Source organism: Orcinus orca, chromosome 5 (genome assembly GCF_937001465.1).
Source record: "Orcinus orca chromosome 5, mOrcOrc1.1, whole genome shotgun sequence".
NCBI classification, from domain to species: Eukaryota; Metazoa; Chordata; class Mammalia; order Artiodactyla; family Delphinidae; genus Orcinus; species Orcinus orca.
In genome coordinates, this window is record NC_064563.1 from 58065576 (window position 1) to 58091034 (window position 25459).

General features: G+C 34.7%; 1 protein-coding gene across 1 annotated transcript in view; it reads left to right on the top strand.

The window, feature by feature from the left end:
* Positions 1-25459, top strand: part of NAALADL2 (N-acetylated alpha-linked acidic dipeptidase like 2) — a 1061651-nt gene that overhangs the window by 504017 nt on the left and 532175 nt on the right. Inside the window, exon 5 of the mRNA XM_033429498.2 lies at positions 690-840. Coding sequence (XP_033285389.1) covers positions 690-840 — 151 coding nt within the window. The remainder of the gene's footprint in view (positions 1-689; positions 841-25459) is intronic.

The window sequence follows — 25459 nt, forward strand, 5'->3', positions numbered from 1 at the left end:
ATGTTCATAGAGGTAATTGGGATATTTTCAAAGTATTTAATGACAGAGACAAAGCAGGAACTGACCATTTGGAAGGAGGCCCACTACTTTGTTGTGTATATACCCATTAGTTGCTCTATCTTAGAGGTCTGACTGGGACATCCAGGGCAGAGACCAGAGTGACTAGTGGGGGCCCTCAGGAGCTTCAGGACAGTGGCCGTTTGCCAAACGATGTGAAAGATTTCAACATTTTAACAACTGGTGTGGCAGTCTCAGCCTTGGAGAAAGTAAATCAAAATGCTGTTGGATGTCTTCTGCTCTAGGGAAGAATATAATAATGGTCAGAACAGCTCTCCTTTTACAATGGAACTTTGTGTAGATTTTTTGTTAATCTCATGAAAGTGAAAACTTCCAAATCTACTTGGACAATTAAAAAATGAAGAAATTCCAAATGCAGACAACTGAAATCAAATATAAACATTATAAGAATGCAGCTTAAATATTGTTGAACAGAGGAAAAAGGAAGAGGCCAGTAGGATAACTCTCTGTCTGGGCTTTGATAATGAGAAAATCGGAAGTTTCTACTTATTTTAAAAGAGAACAGTAACAGAAAAAGGAGTCATCTAATTGTAGTGACATTTATGAAGTGTCCATATATGAACTAAAAATGTATATGAGGACATTTTTAATAATTTGTTCTCCTCTTTTAGCTTTCCTTATTGGAAAAGGCTGGATTTGGAGGTGTTCTTCTGTATATTGATCCTTGTGATTTACCAAAGACTGCAACTCTTAGCTATGATACCTTTATGGTGTCACTGAATCCAGGAGGAGACCCTTCTACACCTGGTTATCCAAGTATTGGTAAGTTCATTATTAATCTTTTATTATTCTTGTAAACACTACAAGGTTGTAATTTATAAGTACACTCTACCTAAAGTAATTAAAGGATAGTAAAGTTGAAGAATTCTTAGCACTCCATATTTTTAAAAGTGAATGTTTTATCTTCCCAAAATTGTAGACTACCCATTTGTTGGAATAAAACTTGCTAAAAATCCTGCAATGTATTTTTGTCTCAATAACAAGAGAAAACATTTTATGTGTTATTATTGATTGACTGATAAGATAAATTAACACCATGTGGGACAAGTACTCTATGTAGGTGGAAAGCACGTGCACATACCTAGAAGTATGAAATGTCTGCTGCTTTGGAGTTGTTACAACTTTAAGTCCAGAGTCAAGGGGTACACATGCTCAAGTCAGGTGACTAAAACATTGGGAAATGATGCTGGAAAGGAATGGAGTTGACACAATCAAATTGTCTGGCTCCCTAAAAGAAGGGATCTCATTGGTTTGTCTAGCCACTGGCAGCATAGACATGGTCATTTTGCATCTAACATCCTTTTCTTTCCCAGCAAGCTGTGTTCATTATAGTGGGAATCATGTGGCAAAGATAAAAACAACTGTGATTTTGGCAGGTGCTCACTGTACCATTGATTCTCAGTCTAATGTGTCATTGACAAATATTCTTTTTAAACAGACTTGGCAGAGGAAAAGCTCTTTGGACCTCCTTCCATTGTGATACTAACCCATTAACCATGATACTTCAGTCAGGAATTAAGCTAACAAAAAGTTCATGTAATTATCCATGTGTTCCATCAATATTTTTCCTTGTTTTCAACAAGATATTACAAAAGACTAATAATATCTTACTTAAGTCTAACTGTCCTTTATATATATTAATATTACCAATCAATTAATAACTTTTTCCAAGAAGGAAGTAAACTCAGTCAAATATGACTATAATTTATGAATTTTGTTGGTCTACTGAGTACTGCTTTGTCTTTTAAAGTACCCCTTTAATAATCCATGTAAGAATCTGTACTTTGTACAGTCTGCTCTCTCTTAATTACAATTTTGAAATTAAAATTAGTAGGTATCCATCTACAATTCTCAGGCATCACCAAAAATATCAGTTGAGCTCTCTCATTTGCAAATGCTCTAATTGCCTTGGGTTGTAATGCCTCAGCATCAGGAGGTTGTACATGGCAGCTAACTCTGTATGGTAAATCAATGGTCTGCAATGCTACTGAAAAGCAGATACTTTATGAATACTCTGCTTAAGTGGTAAGTTGCCCCGTTGGCAACAGTTACTCTTTATATATTTTTGGTTCAGGTCATTTAATAAAAGTAGAATTCAGTCATATCTAGCAAAGTGCTGGCCAGTGTCTTGAGAATCTCAGAATGTTTTTTTTTTTTAATTAATTTAATTTTTTATTTCAAAACAATTTCAACTCACAAAAATGTTGCAAATATAGTATGTATAGAATCCTTATATCTTTATCCCAGCATCCTCTAATATTATGTACGTCTTCTTTGGAAAAATGTCTATTCAGACTCTCTGCCCATTTTTTGAATTGGTTTGTTTAGTTTTTTATTGTTGTGTTGTATGGGTCCTTTATATATTTTGGATATTAACCCCTTGTCAGATATATGGTTTGCAAAAATCTTCTCTCATTCAGTAGGTTGCCTTTTCATTTTGATGATGGTTTCCTTCACATGCAGTATCTTTTTAGTTTAACATTGTCCCATTTGTTTATTTTTGCTTTTGTTTCCTTTGCTTTTAGAGTCAGATCCACAAAAAAATATTGTTAAGACTGATGTCAGTGAGATTACCACCAACATTTTCTCTAAGGAGTTGTATGGTTTCAGGTCTTACATTCAAATCCTTAATGCATTTTGAGTTAATTTTTGTGTATGGTGTAAGAAGTGGTCTAGTTTCATTCTTCTGCATGTGGGTGTTCAGTTTTCCCAACACCATTTATGAAAGAGACTATCCTTTCCCCATTGTATGTTCTTTGCTCTTGTAACTTAATTGTCCATATATGTATGGGTTTATTTCTAGGTTCTCAGTTTTGTTCCATTGATGTCTGTGTATGTTTTTGTGCCAGTACCGTACTATTTTGACTGCCATAGCTTGGTAGTATAGTTCGAAATCAGGACGCATGATACCTCCAGTTTTGTCCTTCTTTCTCAAGTTTGTTTTGGCTATTCAGGGTTTTTTGTGTTTCATGGAAATTTTAAAATTATTTGTTCTATTTCTGTGAAATAAGTCATTGGAATTTTGATAGAAATTGCATTGAAGCTGTAGATTGCTTTATGTAATATGGACGTCTTAACAATATTAATTATTCCAATCCATGAGCACAGAATATTTTTTCATTTATATGTCTTTTTGTTTCATCAGTGTCTTACAGTTTTCAGTGTGCAAATACTTCACCTACTTGGTTAAATTTATTCCTAGTTATTTTATTCTTTTGATGTAATTGTAAATGGGATTGTTAACTTCTCTTTCTGATAGTTGTTATTAGTGTATAGAAATGTCACAGATTTCTGTATATTGATTTTGTATCCTGTAGCTTTACTGAATTTATTTATTAGTTCTCACATCTTTTTGGTGGGGTATTCAGGGTTTTCTATATATAATATAATGTCATCTGCAAATAGTGACAGTTTTATTTCTGTGTCCAGATTTGAGTGTCTTTTATTTCTTTTCTTACCTAATTGCTGTGGCTAGGAGTTTCAATACTATGTTGAATAAAAGTGGCAAGAGTGGGCATCCTTGTCTTATTCCTGATTTTAGAGGAAAAGCTGTCAGTTTTTCATCATTGAGTATGTTATTATCTGTGAAATTGTCATATATGGCCTTTACTATGTTGAGGTATATTCCCTCTATACCCACTTTATTGACAGTTAAATGAGGGTTGTATTTTGTCAAATGCTTTTTCTGCATCTGTTGAGATGATCATATGATTTTGATCCTTCATTTTGTTAATGGGATGTATCACATGGATTGTTTTATAGATGTTGAATCATCCTTACTTCCCTGGAATAAATCACACTTGATCATGACGTACAATTTTTAACGTATTGTTGGATTTTATTTGCTAATAGTTCATTGAGGTTTGTATCTGTGGTTATTAGTGATAGTGGCATGCAAATTTCTTTTTTTGTGGTGTCCTTGTCTGGTTTTAATATCAGGGTAATGCTGGCTTTGCAAAGTGCTTTGGAAGGTTTCCCTAGTCCTCAATTGTTTTGGAAGAAAAGTATTAAGTCATCTGTGAACATTTTGTGTTAACTTTGAGAGAAGAATAGGTATTAAATCTTCTTTGGGTGTTTTGTAGAGTTTGCCAGTGAAGCCATCTTGTCCTCGGCTTTTGTTTGTTGTGAGATTTTTGATTCCTGTTTCAATCTCCTTACTAGTAATTGCTCTGTTCAGATTTTCTATTTCTTCATGATTCAGTCTTGGAAGATTTTATGTTTCTAGGAATTTATCCATTTCTTTTAGGTTGTCACACTGTTGGCATATAATTATTTGTAGTAGTCTCATTTGATCTTCATATTTATGTGGTTACATTTGTAACTTCTCTTTCATGTATGATTTTATTTATTTGAGTCCTCTCTTTTTCTCTTGGTTAGTCTAGCTAAAGTTTTGTTGAATTTATCATTTCAAATTACCAGCTCTTAATTTCATTTATCTTTCCTATTTTTTTTTAGTCTCGCTTTCGTTTATTTCCATCTGATCTTTATTATTTCCTTCCTTCTGCTAATTGTGGTCTTCACTCATTCTTCTTTTTCTAGATCCTTTAGGTGTAAAGTTAGATTGTTTATTTGGGATTTTTTTGTTGTTGTTTCATTATTATGAACTTCCCTCTTAGAACAATTTTTGCTGCATCCCATAGATTTGGTTATGTCATATTTCTGTTTTCATTTGTCTGTAGGTATTTTTTTGATTTCTCCAAAGACCCCTTGGTTGTTCAGTAACATATTTTTAATCTCCACATTTTTGTGGTTTTTTCCTTTTTTTTTTCCTCATGAAAGATTTCTAGTTTCATACCATTGTGGTTGGAGAAGATTTTTCTTGAATTTATTGAGACTCATTTTGCGACCTAACATGTGATCTATCCAGGAAAATGTTTCATGTGTACTTAAGAAGAATGCATATTCTCCTGCTTTTGGATGGAATGCTCTATAGCTATTAAGTCCCTCTGGTCCAATGTGTTGTTTAAATTTGATGTTTCCTTATTGATTTTTTTGTCTGGATGGTGTATCCACTGATGTAAGTAGGGTGTTAAAGTCCCCTACTATTATTGCATTGCTTTCAAATTCTCCCTTTAAGTCCATTAATATTTGCTTTTATATCTTGGTGCTCCTCTGTTGGGTGCATATACATTTATAAATGTTGTATCTTCCTGCTGGATTGACCTGTTTATCATCATGTAATACTCTTCTTTGTCTTTTCTTACAGTCTTTGTTTTAAAGTCTATTTTTGTCTAATATGAGTATAGCTACTCCAGCTTTCTTTTCATTTCCATTTGCATGGAATATATTTTTCCATTCCTTCACTTTCTGTCTGTGTGTGTCCTTTCTTATGAAATGAGTCTCTTATAGGCGGTAAATAAATGGGTCTTGTTTTTTATCCATTCTGACACTCTGTCTTTTGATTGGCTGCTTTAGTTTATTTACATTTAAAGTAATTATTGATGGGTATGTACTTATTGCCATTTTGTTGTTTTATGTTTTTTTCTCTTTCTTTTTATCTCTTTCCTTATGTATTGGTGGTTTTCTTTAGTGTTATAGTTAGATTTCTTTCTTGTTTTCCTTTGTGTATTTACTATATATTTTTTCCTTGTGGTTTCTGTGAGGTTCACATATAACATTTTTGAGTGTTGCCTGTTGTAAGTTCGTAGCTACTTAAATTTGAACACATTCCAAAATTTTGTCTTTTTACTTCCACCCACCACACACACACATTTTATATTTTTGATGATATATTTTACATAATTTTATTTTATGCATTCCTTAACTAAGTATTATAATTTTAGTTAATTTTACTACTTTTTTCTTGTGATCTTTATGTTTGCTTTATGTGATTTTTTTACTACCTTTATTGTATATTTATGTTTTCCAATAAGATTTTTTTCTTTAGTATATTTTCTTATTATTAACTAATGCCATTTCTTTTCAGCTTAAAGAAATCCCTTTAATATTTCTTTCAGGGCCAGTTTAGTGGTGATGAATTCCTTTAGAGATCAAAGGAAAGCCTTGATCTCTCCTTTAATTCTGAATGATAACTTTGCTGGGTAGAGAATTCTGGGTTAGAGGATTTTTCCTTTCTGCATGATGGATATGTCATGCCACTCCTTTCTGGCCTGTAAGGTTCCTGCTGAAAAATCTGCAGATGTTCCTATGGGATTTTCCTTGTATGTAACAAATTGTGTTCTCTTGCTGCTTTTAGGATTCTCTCTTTATCCTTAACATTTACCATTTTAATTGTAATATGTCTTCATATGTGTCTCTTTGGCTTCATCTTGTTTGGAACTCTCTGGGCTTTCTGGACCTGATGTCTGTTTTCTTCCCCAGATTAGAGAAGTTTTCAGTCACTATTTCCTCAAATAATTTTTCTGGCCCTTTTTCTCTCTCTTTTCCTTCTGGAACCCCTATTATATAAATGTCATTCTGTTCAATGTTGTTGCAAAAGTCCCTTAAGGTATTTTCACTTTTTAAAATTCCTCTTTCATTTTGCAGCTCTGTCTGAGTGAGCTCCATTGTTTTGTCTTCCAGCTTAGTGATTTGTTCTTCTATCTGCAGTTTAACCTCTCTAGTGAATTCTTCTGTTCCATTATAACTTCTGTTGGTATTTTCTTATATTTTCTGTCTCTTTGTTGAAGTCTTCATTGTGTTCATCCATTGTTCTCCCATGTTCAGTGAAGCATCTTTCCTGGCCATTACTTTTAAATCTTTATCAGGTAGATTGCTTATCTCTGTTTCCTTTAGTTCTTTTTCTGATGTTTTGTCTTATTCTTTCATTTTGAACATATTTCTCTGTCTCCTCAATTTGTCTAATTCTCTGTTTTTATGTATTAGTTAGTAACTATCTCTCCCAGACTTAAGGAGTGATGCTATTTAGGAGATGTCCTGTGGGGCTCAGATGTACAATCCTGCCTGGCCACCAGAGCCAGGTGCTCAAGGGATTTTCCCTGTGTGCACTCTGTGCATCTTCCTCCTGTGGTGGAGCCCAGTCATGGCTGCTGTGGTATACTGTCAGGTGGGATTTGCCCTTGGACTGGCTGCAGGGTCTGGTTGTGGCTTCTGTTGGACACTGGTAAGCAGGACTGTTGCTCAGTTGTTTGTTAGGCCTGACCTAGGTGCTAGGGTAGGCAGAGCTCTCAGTGGGGCCATGCCCACTGTCTCTAACAGTTTATAGGGAGAATTCCAAAATGCTGCCCTTCAGTTCTGGCATTATCAAAGTAGCCTGAGATCACAAAATGGCTTCTGCCAGTATCTCAGCCCCCAGGGAGTATCTCAGCTAGTTTCTCTCTGACAGAAAATTTAAGATCAGGAAGTGGGTCCCCTTCACCTGTAGGCCATATGTTTTGTGCTGATTTTCAGGTCGAGTCTGTGTGCAAGCACTTTAAGAAGAGGTTTTTCATTGCCTGCAGTTCTGTGGTTTTCCTGGATATATTTCTCATTGGTTTTCAAAGCCAGATGTTTTGGGAGCTTCTTTCTCCTGTGCAGGATCTAGGGGCTGGGATGCCTGATATGCAGGTCAATCCCTTGCTCCTCAGGTTAAAGATCCATATCTTTGTGATTCTTTCTAATTGTGGTTTTCTGAGATGGTGTGGTGTTTTCCTTGATGAGATCATATCTCTACCTTTCCTACTCATCTCGAAGCTCTCCTTTTACCCTTTGTTGTGGAGGCTCTGTTCAGCCAGTTTTCAGGTCCCTTACCATGGGATTTATTCCATATGTAGTTGTAGATTTGTTGTATCTCTGGGAGGAGGTGAGTTCAGGATCTTCCCATACTGCTATTTTGAACCCTCTCTTTTGTTTGTTTAATACATATGAAATAAAAAGAATAGTACAGTTAAAACTCCATCTACCTCAACCAGCTTCATCAATTATTCTACCATTTTTGTTTTGTCTATATATCCCCTCATACTTCATAGCACCACTTATTTTTTCAAATAAAATTTACGTAAATTGAAATAGATATATGTTAATTGACAAAAGGATACAGCCATGTAGTCTCCATTCGTATTTAGTATTAGAACATTCCCATCACCTCCAGAAGTTCTCTGAATCACTTCAGAATAATTTCCCATCACCAAACCTAGCTAACCACCAGTCTCAAGATTTTCATGGTAAAAAATTTTAGAATTTTATAAAAATGGAAACATGAAGTATAATTCTTTGTGTGCAGATTGTTTTGCTCAGAATAATGTCTGTGATATTTATTCATGGTTGCAGGTATCAGTAGTTCATTCCCTTTTGTTGCTGAGAAGCATACCACAATTTTTGTATAGGTTTAAATAGTTTTTTTAAATTTATTTTTTTAAACAAGAATGTCAATGCACTCTTCCACAATGCATGATCCAAATAGGTTCTTCAAAGAAACACACGGTCTTCTTGTAAGGTAGCTCAGTAAGTCTTGTTGCATATCCAAATAGTTCTTGATTATTATAGAATCAGAGAAAAGAGTAAAAAGTTTTAAAATAATCTTTGTCCTATAACACAGAAAAGAATTCATCACTCTTTTTACGAGAATGAGACTTCAGCTTCATTTGGCACGTTAACTACTCTGAGCCTTATTCTCTTCACAATAAAAAGGAGGATTATACTAATACATATCTCACAAGATTGTTTGTAAGGAAATGCAAAATTCTGGCCTCCACCTTATACTTAGATAGAAACTCTGAGGAAAGGGCCCAGCCATCTGTGTTCTAACAGATTCTTCAGGTAGTTCTGATGCAGCTACATTTTGAGAGCCACTGAGCTAGAGGACATTTACTATTCTTTATCTACCACATCTGAGTTGGACCACTGGGGCTACTGACCTAAACTTTGTGACCTCATGTTACTCTTCTTTCAGCATCTTGTATTGCTGCCTCCACACCAATCAGGACAGAGGAACATACGTATTCCTGATCCTCAACCCAATTTTTGTACTCAGTGGGCTGTTAGTGAATATTTGTTGAGTGAATAAATTATTCTCTTTTATTTTTAACTTTTTATTGGAGTATAGTTGATTTACAATGTTGTGTTAGTTTCAGGTGTACAGCAAAGTGAATCAGTTATACATACATATATATCTTTATATAGATATATAGAGATATATCCATTCTTTTTCAGATTATTTTACCATATACAGAATATTGAGTAGAGTTCCCTGTGCTATACAGTAGGTCCTTGTTAGTTATCTGTTTTATATACAGTAGTGTGTATATGTCAGTCCCAATCTCCTTATTTATCACTTCCCCCCACGTTTCCTCTTTGGTAACCATAAGTATGATTTCCAGATCTGTGAGTCTGTTTTGTTTTGTAAATAAGTTCATTTGTATCATTTTTTATTAGGTTCCACATATAAGTGATATCATATGATTTTTGTCTTTCTCTGTCTGACTTACTTCACTTAAGTAAGTGATAATCTCTAGGTCCATGGCTGCTTGTGTGATGATTCTGATCCTTGGCTATATGCTAATTTTAATTAACCTAATTAAAACTCCTTTTAAAAAAATATGTATGCATACTTACACAGTTTTTCTCCCTAAATGCTTCTGTCAACTCTCTCACATCTCTTTTACCACTCAGAATAGCAGAGATTGCACTGATTGAAAAAGCTTTGAAATTCCATTTAAGATATTAGGATATCAGAAGTCTAATCTAGTCTCTTAATTCCTTTGATAATTTATCAAATATTTCAAAGACAAAATGTTCAAACTATCAGACTTTATCATAACTTCTTCCACCAACTTGCCAGGAGTGTTTTAATACATTAAACTATGATCCAAGCAAACCCTGTTCCCTGGAACCATATAATTTTAGAATCCTGAGAGGCTTTAGGGTATAAATAGCACAATTTTATTCTCAAAATTGAGGCATTAGAAACTTGATCATGTTATCCAGGGACTCAGATAAATGAGGCATAAGAACTGACATTTACAGTAACTGGTTATTATTAAAATACCTGTGATCAGTTATAATCAAAGATGTGCCTGGCTTAAAATCACTAATTGGGTACATAAGCTAAGGCTCCAAAGAAAGAGGGGATCAAAAACTATGGGGTGAGCATTAAAATAGAGAAGTGAGAAATTGATATCATTAAGGAGTATTCTATTTTTACTATGTTGAAACACAGAAAAGGAAATCCTACCCCAATTTCTAAGTATTAAGATTGTCTGACATCTGAAGGCCTAGAAATAGTATTAGGAGTTAGAAATCCTTTTGTTTCCATATTATGTCCCTTAATAATATATCTTCTGAAAACTCTGTAGGTTACAGAGTTGATTTTAAATTTAGTACCATCTCCAGATAACTGCCTGGCTAATCTCTGGACTACTACTTAATTGAAACCCAAGATATTTCTTTTATCTTGGCTTAGACTTGATTCTCATTATACCCTATTTCCTAAAATCCATCCTGATTTAAAGCTTTATGTCTGTGTCCTGTTCTTTATTTGTTATAAACCTGTTTTGTTTTTGTTTTGTTTTTGATTCTGGAGAGGAAAATCATTTCAGTCATTTTACTCTAGTGAAGTGTATCAAACAACACAGTTTATTTAATATTCCCAGTGTTACAATTCAGTGGATCCATGTGTTGTTTACCTCCTGTCTGTTCAACATTGCCTCTGCCAACCAAAACCATACAAAGAATAAAGAATATCTCTGTAATTTGTGACAAGTCTTCACCAGGTGTTCTTGGTCCAGTTACCTGGACAAATATTGAAAGACTGACTTGAGTTGGCACTAAATCAACTGAGACAATGTTGAACTAGAAGAGCAGATATAAATATGTGCCTAGTTGTCAAAGCAGAGTGTTAGATACTCACAGCGTGAACTACCTTGTTACTTGGTTGGGAAAAAATAAAAAATGTCTGTATTCTTACTATTTTACTGTAACTGGTGGTTCTTGAATATGTCCTAAAGTCTTCCTATTTACATGAAGTATTATTCAACATGATTCTTAGATCCATTTAAAGACTGGCTCATTATTAAACAATGTGAATTTTTTTCAGAAAGTTTAATTTGCAACATATTTTAAAAGTAGTTTAAATTCAAAACACTCCTTTTAAAAAAAATCTAAATTTCATTTTGAAATATAATTTTGGTAATATAAGTTTTCTTATATTTCTTGGTTCCAAAAAATTGAAAATTTCCATTGATTGTTGAAATGTCTAGGATTATAGTATTCAGAGACATTTTTGAGTGATTATTATTCTTAGAAAATCAGTCTGCCATGTAGTATATTAGTTGCTCAGAATGTTCTTTACTGATTATTGTATAAGGAGCTTTCTATTTTAAATTAAACAAATACTCTGTCAGTAGAGACAATCAGGTTTTTTGTTTGTTTGCTTTAAGAATCAAAGTTTTCACAAAAATTGGTGGTCATTCTAAGAGGATAAAGTCCACTGCTTTAAAAAAGTGATTTACAAATATATTCCATCACAATGCATATAAGAAGTTAATTGAAACAACAATAGAATTAGTTTTACATGTTTTTAGCATTTTATCTTATAACATCTTTTAACAGGACAGCTTTTACTGGCCCTGCTTGAGGTAAATAAGCTGATCTTTAAAGAAACTGAGCCTTAATCAATGTGACTTGACTAACATGACCAGAACTTAAATACAAGGTTATCTAACTTCTAACGTAATGGGAATTCCACTATATGATTTGGCATCCACTATACAACTTAGGCAAATAAGATTTGCAGTTTGATGTGATTCAGACTTAATGATGAACAAAGTTTGACTTCGTTTTTCTCGTACATTCGCCATATGCTTGGGGGGTAATGTTGAAGGTGAAATATAAAATATAATAGTAAAATTATAAAATGTACCTATAGGTTTAGACTATATCAGTATAACCTCAGAACAAATTTAGATTAAATCATATGCAATTACCAGTTGTCTTCCAGAGTACAGTTTTTTACATTTACCTATAAAAATGGAAATTGCATATTATAAAATAAATAAATTGAACAATTAATCAACTAACCAATGAATTAGTTATTTGAATTTTACTTTTTCAACCACAAATTTATGTGAATTATTTTAGTGGAATATATTCAGAACTTGTCATTTTCCAAACTTTATTAACCTTTTAATTTAATAGCTTTAAATTGTAAAATAGAATAATCAGATTAGCTTCCTCAAAGATTTAAATTGTTGTTATTATCCTGAGTACAACCCACCTTTTCAAGGAACTTGTCAGTAGCTGAGCAATAGCAGATATAAAAGAAAAGGAATAAACCTGAGAAATAATAAATCATGCTGATCAACACAATTAATTTTACTTTTTCCAGCCAGTTTTCATGCTTTTTTATCTGCTGTGGTCAGAACCTATAAACTACAGTATGAGGAGATTTTGCTATTGACAAAATTAAGCTATTTTAGAGAAAATATCATTAGTATAACTAATGTCAGATATGAAATTATAAAGGTCAATATAGTCTGGTTTTACATTCACTACCAAATGATAAAGCCAACATAAAAATAATAGCAGTCTCTTTTTTTTTTCTCAACACTATTTGTTATCCATTCATCTGTTTACTGAAACTTAGGTGGTTTTTATAATTTGGCTATTGTAAATAATGCTGCAACATTACTTGCAACATCTGCTGCATCAGATCTCTTTTCAAGATAATGTTTTGTTGCCTTTTGATATATATACAGAAATGAGAATGCTGGATCAGATGGTAGTCATATTCTTAACTTTTTGAGGAACATCCATACTGTTTCCTGTAGTGGTTGAATCAGTTTTCATTCCCACCAACAGTGTATGAGAGTTGCTTTTTCTCCACATTCTCATCAACCCTTATTATTTATTTTCTTTTTGATAATAGCCATTCTAACAGATGTGAGGTGATTTCACATTATGGTTTTGATTTGCATTTCCCTGATGATTAGTGATGTTGAACATCTTTGTCATGTACCTGTTGACCTTCTGTATGTCTTCTTTGGAAAAATGTCTCTTCAGGTCTTCTGCCCATTTTTTAGTCAGATTTGTGTGTGTGTGTGCTATTGAATTGTACATGTTCTTTATATATGTTGACTATTAACCACTTATCAGATATATGATTTTCAAATATTTTTTCCTATTCAGTATGTAGCCTTTTCATTTTGTTGACAGTTTTCTTTTGCTGTGCAAAGCTTCTTAGTTTGATGTAGTCCCAGTTATTTATTTTTGCTTGTGTTGTCTTTACTTTTGGTGTCAATCCAAAAAATCATTGCCAAGACCAATGTAAAGGGGCTTACCCCCTATATGTTCTTCTAGTGGTTGTACATTTTCATGTCTTATATCCAAGTCTTTTTTTTTATTTTGAGTTAACTTTTGTGAATAGTGTAAGATAAAAGTTCAATTTCATTCTTTTGCATATGGATATCTAGTTTTCAATAGATAACTAGATATTTATTTATTGAAAAGACTATCCTTCCCCCATTGTTGGCTCCATTGTTATAAATTAATTGGCTATATATGTATGTGTTTATTTCTGGGCTCTCTATTCTGTTCCATTGATCTATGTATCTACTTTTATGCTAGTATCATACTGTTTTGATTACTATGACTTTGTAATATAGTTTGAAATCAGGGAGTGTAGTACCTCCAGTACTGTTCTTCTTTTTTCAAGATTGCTTTGGTTATTTGGGATCGTTTGTGGTACCATACAAATTTTAGTATTCTTTCTTCTAATTCTGTGAAAAATGCCATCAGAATTTTTATAGGGGTTGCATTGAGTCTGTAGATTGCTTTGGGTATTATGGATATTTTAGCAGTATTAATTCTTCTAATCCTAGAAAGTGGGATTTCTTTCCATTCATTTGAGTCTTTTTCTATTTCTTTTATCAGTGTCTTATAGTTTTCAGAACACAGATCTTTCACTTCCTTGAATGAGTTTATCTCTAAGTGTTATTTTTTGAAGCTATTATAAATGAAATTTTATTCTTAATTTTTCTTTCCAGTAGTTTATGGTTAGTATATAGAAACACAACTGATTTTTTAATATTCATTTCATAACCTGTAACTTTATTGAATAAGTTTAGTATTTCTAACAGTTTTTTGGAAGAGATTTTAGGGTTTCATATATATACATACACATACATATATATATAAAGATCATGTTATCTGCAACAGAGACACTTTTACTTCTTCCTATTCAGATGCCTTTTATTTATCTTTCTTGCCTAATTGCTTTGGCCAGGACTTCCAGTACAGTGTTGAATAGAAGTGGAGAGAGTGTGCTAGAGGTACTTCTTTTTTTTTTTTTTTTTAATGTAGCAGTTATTCTAAAAATCTCTCCATATCATTTCTTAGGGATTGCTGATGGTTGGCTTCTCCAGAAGCAGGTACTGAGAGAGAGTTTAGTTGGCAGGATAGTTATTAGAGATCAACACCTATGGGAAAGAGGGAGTGCAGTGGGGATTGGGCAGAGGGGAATATGGACTTCAAAACAGTGCAACCACTGGAAATAGATGGTCTATCAGGATTGACCATTAGTGAACCAAATGGCCAGGTCCATATGCCTCTTCTGAAATCAGTCTTTGGAAGTATGCTGCGTCAAGAAAGGCATGACACTTAGCAAAGTGATTCCTGTGACTAAGGCAAACCCTGAAAAACTTAACAGCTGGTGACTGTCTGTTCATAGCACTCACAGCAGCAGGTTGACAAGTTCTCCCTTGACAGAATGGAACATCACCATGGAACATCTGGACAGGACATTACTATGTCCACCACAGAAATCTGACTTTAATTCCATTCTTGGTCATGAGTTAGAAGGGCTAGAGCTACACTGTCTAACATGGTAGCCAATAGCCCTATGTGGCTATTTAATTTTAAATTAAATTAATTAAAATTAAATAAAACGTAAAATATAGTCATACTGTTCTCATTTCACGTTCTCAGTAGCCACATGGGACTATTATAGAGGACTTCCATCATTAAGGAAAGCTCTACTGGATGAGCTCTACAGAGTAAATGTTTGAAACAATGTGATTTTATACAAAATTTGGTGGTTGTCTGCTGTATTAGATCATCCATGAGACTTTCTGTATATAATCTTGAGAATTGAAAATTGTTTATCTTTTTTACCACTTGAATTATTTAAAATCTATTTACAAAGCAGTCTCTAAGAACCATATTCTAGGGATGCTTCATGAATTCTTTTATGGTTTAGTGTTGAACCAAAACATAGTTGAGTGTTCCTAAAGTAAACATTTTCCATTTCCAGTATTCTCTGGAGAGTTTTCGAATTTTAAGTATGTAAAAATAAATCTTGTAATGCTACTTTAAAGTGTTACTGCATTTGCTTCAAGCTGCTGGCATTGTAAATTTCAGTCCCATACGATTTCATTTGAGAGCTGCATCCTGGATGAAAAAATGTGCTCTACTTGTGTTTTGCCTATCAACAGCCACTCAGTCCTAAATTTTTCAGCGAGAGTTGTAAAATTAAATCTTTGGAATATTATGTTTCTTCAGAGAGAAGCTTCTCAGTGTTAGACTTTTTTTTTGCGGTACGCGGGCCTCTCACTGTCGTGGCCTCTCCCGTTGCGGAGCACAGGCTCCGGACGCGCAGGCTCAGCCATGGCTCACGGGCCCAGCCACTCCGCAGCATGTGGGATCTTCCCAGACCGGGGCACGAACCCATGTTCCCTGCATCAGCAGGCGGACTCTCAACCACTGCGCCACCAGGGAAGCCCTCAGTGTTAGACTTTTGAGGAGTATAAATGTGGACTGCTTTTGTAATAAGTCAAAAGCCAGGCTTCAGGACCTCTTTTGCATGTAAAACTAGCTCTGTCTGATGGAAACCAGTCAGGTAATGACCTTTCTTTCCTTGACACCTGAGTAACATGAAGTATCACCACCTGTATATTCACAAAGATTGTGACTTACATGTTTACACACCTATGTGATTACTGAATACCCTCATAGCTTCCTATTAGGCACAGGAGCTCCTGAAAGCCTTTCTTCTCTTGTCTCCCTACCCTTCTCATTAACTACTCAGGTTTTGGACTTGATAACATTTACAAAAGTATATTTAGTAAATTTGTTGAGGAAATAGAGGGTTAAACTAAACACAGCTTTCTTTACTATAGAACTTTTAAACCTGCTATTATTATAATGTGTTTTACAAAATTCCAAAAGCACTGTAGTCTGAAAGGTTTCTCAAATTTATTTGACCATGGAGTTCATTTTTAAGAGGAGCATCTGGCAGGACTATTATTCAGTCATATCTCCTGTGGGATTGCCGGCCTGAAGCACCTGCCCCTTCCCCTTCTTGCCACAAATCCTTCCCCAGTTTTATGCCCCTACATAGAGATGAATGGTTTGTACCTCAGCTTTTGCAAATTTGTAGCTTGGGATATGGTGTAAAAAGTAATATAGAAAGTAGGAAAGGGCAGGGCTGATTATATCACCTGTGATGGCAAAGTTAACACCTGCAGGTACACCTGCTTATGAGTCAGCAGGAAACAAAACAACAAGCAGCAAAAAAAAAAAAAAATCTGGTTCATTGTTTAACAATTAAAGTTATAAGTAGATTTGTAATTGAATTTTTGGTATAGTCTAGAGTCTGGAAAATCAGTGTATCCCAACTAATCCTTTACTCAGCATGATCTGTTCCAGTTCATTGCAAACCATGTTCAAAAATCTGGTTTTTTAAAACACAAATTTGAACAAAACTCATAAACAGCCTTCTCTAACCAGCCCCTCAGGTGATTTTTTTTCCCATTTCAGAGACAGAATAGAAAATGCAATTTTATCCTGGGAAAAATGATAAAGTGACAGTTTTTAATATAATTCACATACACACATTTTCATTCAACAGACCAAAATGATAATGTGCTATTTTTAGGCAATTATTTCTAGAAAACATCTCATTGAAATATTCACCTGCTCCATGAACACACTTAAGTTGTCACCATGATACCTCTGTGAAAATCTGTCATTTCAATATTCCAAGAAAGCTTTGATGAATATTAAACCGAGTAAGCAGAGGCCAGTTCACTATTCAGTAACCTTACTCAGTGATATTGATCATCCTGGGATGGCTTCTAGTACACTAAGGAAAACAGGATAAAACCAAGAAACTTTCTTTAGACTCAGGGTAACTATATCATATGCAGACCAACCAGGACACTTTTGAGAGTAAAATGGCTTGCTATGAATAACTATGTGAAATAACAGGTATTTACTGGTTGTCATGACTCTATTTAGATTAAAACTAAGATTTCCCAATATATTTGATGATGGAATCCAGGTGATATATATATATAATATATACTAATATATATATTAGTTAAGAGGTATTACAGACTGAAATGCATCCCCCCGCAAATTCTTATGATGAAGTACTAACCCCCAGTACCTCAGACTGTATTTAGAGAGAGGGTCTTTAAAGAGATAACCAAGTTAAAATGAGGGAAGTAGGGTAGACCCTAATCCAATATGATTGGTGTCCTTCTAAGAAAAGGAGATAGAACACAGACAAACACAGAAGACACAGGGAGAAGATGGCCATCTACGAGCCAAGGAGAGAGGCCTCAGAAGAAATCAACCCTGTAGATACCTTGATCTTAGACTTCTAGTCTATGGAACTGTGAGGATATAATTTTCTGCTGTTTAAACCACCCAGTCTATGGTACTTTGTTATTGCAACCCTAGCAAACTAATACAAGAGGAAATTAAAAAAAAACAAACAACAACAACAGAAAAAAACAGCTTCTTTGACTTTATCATGAAAAAGGACAGAGGAAAGAGATAAAATTTCCACATGCTGCTATTTTCATCATCTTCAAGAAGAAAAACAAAAAAAATGCCGAGTTCAACACCTATTATGGTAGCTCATTAGTCTCCATTCCTGATTAGGTCTAAGTAACTTTTTGGCTTATGATTTGATAATGTTATCACTTGAACAATTTCCTATAACCGGGAAGAGCCCAATACCCTAGCCCTGGCAACAGCTCTGATGAGAGAAGGGTGTAGAACCCTGCCTAGTAAACTATTCCTGATCCCTCATAAAATAAACTGGCCTTTCACTGCCCCTGCACTAGTGACTTGTATAAATGAGTTTTTAGATACACAAAGCTATGAGAGGAGTGTGATTTTGTTGTGGGAGCTAGAAAAGGAAGAAACATTCTTAAAAGAAAGGAGAGGTAGGACAGCCTATGTTCAGCTGACCTTAGGGGAGAGCACTTGAAAGAAAGTCCCTGTGATGGGAAAGATCTGATTCATTTTTAAGGCTAGAGATAATTAATATTAAATTTTTCATTTTGCCCTTTTTTTGTTTGTGATTCTAAGCTTTCTTTAAAGGCCTGCTAAAGACAACAGCTCTGTACTGAGTCCTGTGGGCAGGTATAGGGAAAGGGCAGCAGTTTCGGATGGTAAGGAGCTGGGAATTTGGGGCAACCTCAGGACTGGGGCTCTGAAGCAGAGCCCAGTCCCATGAGGAAATTAAAAATCATAACAGGGCCCCTGTTTTAGAAGAACAGAGGTGCTGAGCAAGTTGTCAATTTAGGAGAGGCAGAGGAACAAGAAAAGAAAAACAGAGACTGAGTTGCTGAAACTAATATGAAGAGTTTTAGGTTCCAGGTAAAAACATGGACAGGAGTGCAAGACTTCCTTGGGTTCCCATTAGATATGGTTCAGATCGGTCCTATACCTGCTCTGGGGCTGAGCTTTCAGGGCGCCATCAAGTCAACCGAAGTGAAGAGCGAGGCTGGTGGAAGAAATGAGTCATTATCTTGGCTGCACTAGACAAAGTGATGCAGAGAGAGGAGGGAAGGCAGCCTGGAACCGTGTTGGTGTTGTACAGAGTGGAAGCCTGTTTATTAGAAAGAGGGCAGGAGGAGTTTGAAAGACTCACCGGCACACAGCCTCCAGGACAGCCTCTGGCAGTGAAGAGGGACCTGGAAACATGCGGCACAGCCGCACTGGCGTGCTGGGCTGGCAGGCAGCTCAAAGGTGTTGTTCAGCAGACTTCAGGAGGATGAAGTTAAATCTTCATAAATAAATGTTGCAAATAGTGACAGTCACATCACACTTTGACTACTGTTACTAATCAAAAGATAGAGAGCCTGTGTGAACCGAGGGGGTTGGGCTGAATGATCCCACTGTAGGTATCATCCAGCTTGGAATTATCAGGTTCAGTTAGCTGAATGAGGTGTGAAAAGGTGCACAAGTTCTGCATTGTTTCTTTTTTCTCTTTTTATCTCCACTACTGCATGTGAATAACGATTCACAATTTCAGATTTCCAGCCCTGGAAGGGATCTTGGAGGTCAGGGATGCACTCTATTCTGTATAAAAATGAGGAAGTAACAGACTTGTCTCTTCAGATGCATGATTAAATTCCTGACTCTATGAACGATGCTTTATGTTTGTCTTTAATTCCTCATAGTGTCTCATTTTATACTGTGGACATACTACTCTTGAACAAAAGAGTGAATATTATTAATGAGAATGGGCAGGAGAAATAAGTGACAATCATTATGTAAGATGCTGACAGCTTTGAGAAACATACTATCTTCTCTCCAAAGAACTATACATAAAAACATACTTTAAAAAATTGCCTATAATTTCAGAGGATTTATGGATTGCCTTGAAAAAATGCTTATTCCCCCTTCATAGACTTATGGAAACCAGATTTAGACTTTCTTTCCATAGGTATCCACCAACTATCTGGATAGACCCTATACTCAGAAGTAAAAGGAGAATATAATTTAGGGAATAAAATTCTCTTGGGGAAAAAAGGTTCAAAACTAGTAAGGAAATGTATTAAAATCTGAACACTGAGATGATATTTGAGCAAAGAATTTTATCATTTTCTGAAAGAAAGGTAACCCCAACGCATCACTATTCAACAGTCTAAATTACGTAGACAATTATTTTTAGCCTTTTGAGAGTTTCAGGTGTGTGGCATATGATGTTACACAGTCCCTGCTAAATCTCTAATCCTTTTATTTTCTCTTCTCTAAACTAGAACAAACCATAGGATAGGAATCATTTTGGTAAATATAACTCAACATGTATATTACCATATAGCGGGTAGTTCATTATAAGACGTAGAAGAAATGCTGCCAATTTTAGAAGTATGAAAGTAACTGTGATATAATTAAGATTACTGTAAACCACATTTGACTATAATGGAGTAGACAATGATTAAATATGACTCTTAGGCCACACTTTTCAGTGCAGGGATGGCCAGGTGATTTACATCAAGATGCTGAACAAGGCCATGGGTATGTGAGCTGTGCAGCCTCTAAATGTGTGCTGTGTTCACTTCTCTCTTGTCATAGAGCAGCCCTCAGTGGCTGGCGTAACTCCCACTGGTCCTTCCCGACTCTCAAGGAATTCCTATTGGGACCTAGAACAGTTGAACAACTCTCTTAGTTCTACATAAAGAAGGTAGTTCTCAGCAGGAAGTTTTAGGAGTAGCTTTGTGCTACTTGAGCTTCTTTAAGTGGCCCTTGGGTTATAGAAGCAAGCTCCCATCACACTATTCAAGATGCTTGTCAGCAACATTTTGGCATTGCTGAAGTAAAGAAGAAATACAAATACCCACACTTATAGATTCTTTCTCTTCTCAAGCTATATATATATATATATATATATATATAAATATAAACATAATTTTTTGCGGTACGCGGGCCTCTCACTGTTGTGGCCTCTCCCATTGCAGAGCACAGGCTCCGGACACGCAGGCTCAGCGTCCATGGCTCATGGGCCTAGCCGCTCTGCGGCATGTGGGATCTTCCCGGACCGGGGCACGAACCCGTGTCCCCTGCATCGGCAGGCGGACTCTCAACCACTTCGCCACCAGGGAAGCCCTCCTCAAGCTATATTTATATGCCCTGAGAGTGCCCTCCTTTATCCAGTCAATAAGCATTGCTCAAGTGACTATTATTAGTGAAGCACAGAGAGGCAAAAGAAGAGACTTCTTATTAAAAAAGCTAAAGATCCAGAGGGGACATGAGGGCTAATTATGAAAGAGTATAACAATAGTCCAGAAAAGAAGAATAAGGTGGTGCAGGAATGAGATGGACACCTTCCTCAGCCTAAAATATTGCAGAGAAGGTGCGACTTCAATTTTTTTTTTAATTTATTGAGATATAGTTTATATACCGTAAAATTCACCATGTTAAAGTGTACAGTTCATAATTTTTTTAGTGTATTTACAGAGTTTTGCAACAATAGTAACTATCTAACCCCAAAATCATTTTCATTGCTCCAAAGTGGAAACCCTGTACCTATCAACAGTCACTCCTCATTCCCTGTCTCCAGCTTTTGGCAACCACTAATCTACTTTTCATATCCATAGATTTCCCTACTCTGAACATTTCATATAAATGAAATTATATAATATGTTTTGTGACTAGCTTCTTTCAGTTAGTATTATATTTTCAAAGTTCATCCATGTCATAGTATATATCACAACTTCATTCTTTTTATGGCTGAATAATTTTCCATTGCATGGACATACCGCATATTGTCTATCCATTCATCAGTTCATGTACATTTGAGTTTTCATTTCTTCACTGTTTCAAATAATGCTGCTACAAACATTCATATACAAGTTTTGTGTGAACATGTGCTTTCAAGTCTCTTGAGAGGAGAATTATTGGCTCAGATTATAACTCTGTGTTTAACTTTTGGAAGAACTACCAAACTGTTTTCCATAGAAGACACACCATTTTAACTTTTCACCAGCAATATATGAGAGGTCCAATTTTTCCTGTATCCTTGCCTCCTTTGTTATTTTTCTTTATTTTGTTTTGTTTTATAAATTATATTATTCTTAAAGTGGTAGCTCATTGTGGTTTTAATTTGCATTTTCCTAATGACTAACGATGTTGCGCATCTTTCATGCAATTATTGGCTATTTGTATGTCTTCTTTGGAGGAATGTTTTTCCAGCTTTTGTATCTATTTTTTCATTAGCAGTTGGTGTAAGTTCTTTATCAGTACTTGACTTATAAATATTTTCTCCCATTCTGTACATTGTCTTTTCACGGTCGTAATAATGTTCTTTGTGCACAAAAGTTTAATTTTGATGGAATCCACTTTATCATTTTTTCCCCCTTTAACTACATATGCTTTTGGTGCTAGATCTAAGAAACCATTGCCTAGTTCAAGGTTATGAAGATTTACACCTAAGTTTTCATCTAAGAGTTTTATAGTTTTTGCTCTTACATTTAGGCCTTTGATTAATTTTAGGTTAATTTTTGGAATTGGTGTGATGTAGGGATCCATATTTATTCTTTTGCATGTATATATCCAGTTTTTCAGTACCATTTGTTGAAGACTGTTTTTCCCCATGGAATATCTTAGCATCCTTGTTGATAATCAATTATGCATAGATGCAAGGATTTATATATGTACTCTCAATTCTATACGTGTTGAACTATGTGTCTATCCTTATGCTAGCACCATACTCTCTTGATTACTATAGTTTTTGTAGTTTGTATCAGTCCTTTAACTTTGTTCTTGTTTTGACTATTCTGGACACTTTGCATTTCCATATGAAGTTTGGACTAAATTTTGAAAGGTGAGTGGGAGATGATCAAATTTTTTGGATGTAAGGCTTTTGGAAAGAGAAGTGTCAGAGGAAAAAAAAAAAGAAATATATCAAAAGTCTAAGTATGAGATGGATTCCCGGTGAAGAGCTATACAATCACAAGCACTGAGCTAAGGAGAAACAAGTACTTTTTGATTGTGTGTGCCTGGACAAGAGGATACGGAGTTGAAAGAGATGAAGATAGAACAGTAGTTGGGGCCAGCCCACAGCACATTTGATCCTACAGGCAGTCTTTTGTTCTGTAGGCAGTGGGGAGTTACAAAAGTTGATGGCAATCCTTTTTTGTTGTTCCAGTGTTAAATACTTTTTCCTGGTATTTGTGAAATATTGGTATTCTCTTTGGACACACACACTCATGTATGTGTGTGTGTATACACCAACACACAGATTTTATATATATATATATATATATATATATATATATATATATAAATACACAACACATAAGTCATACATATATGACCTAAGAACAGCACAGGTTTGAAATGCTCAGGTCCACTTATATGTGGATTTTTTTCAATAAATATGTATTGCAGTACTACACGATCTCTTGCTGGTTGAGTCCACAGAAGCCAAACTGTGGATACGGAGGACTGACTGTAAAGCTATATGCAGATTTTCAACTGCATGGAGGGTTGACACCCCTAACCCATACTTTTTTTAAGAGTCAACTGTATATACAGAGAAATATTGATATATACAGATATTTTAAACTAACGCCACCCTCCCACATAATACAGAGATCGTCTTAAACAAAATAAGTCATTTTATGGTTAATTACCCAAGACAGACAGTCAAACCAAACCGTTATAGTGACTCTGACTTTTCTAAATTATTCACACTGGGAAAAGCGAAATAAATAACAATACATTAAAGAAAAAATGTTTTCCATTATTTTTCTTTCTGTCTTAAGATTATAGTTTTTTTCTGTTTGGTGCTTAATCAAAACTTCACAACTGTGGTCCTCAGGTACAGCTTTTCATGATGCCTGAGTTTAATCACCCTGGGTGAGTGAAGCTGTGCCTTATACTTTAATCCCTTTGGAAAAGTCCAATACAGTATGGTACCAATCAGTCACATGTGTGTTTTTAGTGCAGTGAAGTTGAGCACAATATTTCTTATAAATGCCCCAGATTGAACAACAGCTTTATAATTTTAACTACACATTTTTTGTCATAAGCATGAAAGCTTTGGTACAATTGTGTTAATAATAAATAGCAACCACTATTCTTTCTCAGTTTTCTCATGACAAATAACTTTATAAGCAGTACATGCCCTGAGGTATGTAGAATTTCTCCATTGTACGGACAAAAAACCTGAGGTTGAATAAATTAGAACACTGCTTCTCTACACCAACAACCTATTTCCATATTATTTTTCTTAACAAATTCTAGAGAGTCATTACTTTGCTATAAATTACAATAGCTTACATAACTTTCTGAAACGTGTTGATGATCCAACTGGACAGTCAAAAAAAAAAACAAGAAAAGATTAAATTACAGAAATTAAGCAAGGAGAGGAAGACCTTTTGCAATCTATGTTTCTTTTTTCTCTTTTTTTTGTCCTTCACTCCCCACCATAAGCCTCCTATTCTCATTTATAAATACATACATACATACATATATAAATACATAAGTACATAAATACATAAAAAGAGCAATATCTTGTTTAGTATCATAGAGTAGACTGTAAACTCCTGGTAATTTTTCTTAAAATCTGTTACTGCAGATTACTACATTAGAGATAGGCATTTATTTCTCTAAGGCCTTGGATAATTTTATGTATCATCTTATATATATATATATGGTTATGGAAACCACTAAAGCTGATTAACAGGGGCTAAAGTAAAGTTATTGTTGAAAATCAGAAGGAAAAGATGTGATGAAAGGAAAAGGGGTGGAAATTTGACCTTTGCACCCAGTCCCCTCTGGAACACAATAATAGTCTGAAAGTTATGTTAAATGAATATTTTATAAAAGAAGGTTTGTCAGCTAAGGATTAACCAAATGTGAGATATTCAGAATGGTCATTAATGTAATAACTTACATATTTAGCCAACTAAATAAGACCAGATATAAACTGATAGAACAAAGTGAAATGGTAGAATAAATCAATATTAAGATGAAGCCTTCTTATATAAATTGTTTAGACTGATTGAATTGCTGATGGATTAATTTTACTTTTTTTTTTCCCACAACTCACACACACACACACACACACACTGTATTTTATTTTTACAAGAGATAAATAAACTGACACCAAGCATTGTAAATGCATGACCCCAACAAAAGCAACAATGATTGCAATTACCAAACACAAAACACACTCATACTATGTCATAATATTGACATTCAGTCCAGTAATCCTCTACTGTAACAGCTCCTTTACTTCGCAGTGAAAATTGATTTGTATGTTTTTTGCATCTGAGTCTTGTGGGATTTTTTTTATTATTATTAAAACAAAAAGTCACAAAAATTATAATCATCCTCATCAGTTCACTTAGTCCCATGTAATTAATTTTCTTTTTTCATCTTGATCTTTTGTTAGCACTTTTATGAATTCATCAGTTTTCCATTAGAGTTCTGAAAATGCTTATTCATTCAGTTCAGCAGTATAGTCAGTTACCAGAAACCTGTACTTGTCAGAGTCTTTTCCATGAATTCGTTGAAGATGAAACCCTTTTATAGGAACATTTTTGCAAAAGCATCAGAGTACACCCAGAACTGTCTGTAAATGACAAAAGACTTAAAAATGACCATGGTTAAAGATTTGATGAAAGTTCATAATAATGCAATTGACAAGGACATTTAGTTATTTCTGAGATATACATTTTAAAATAATAACTAGAATTATGAC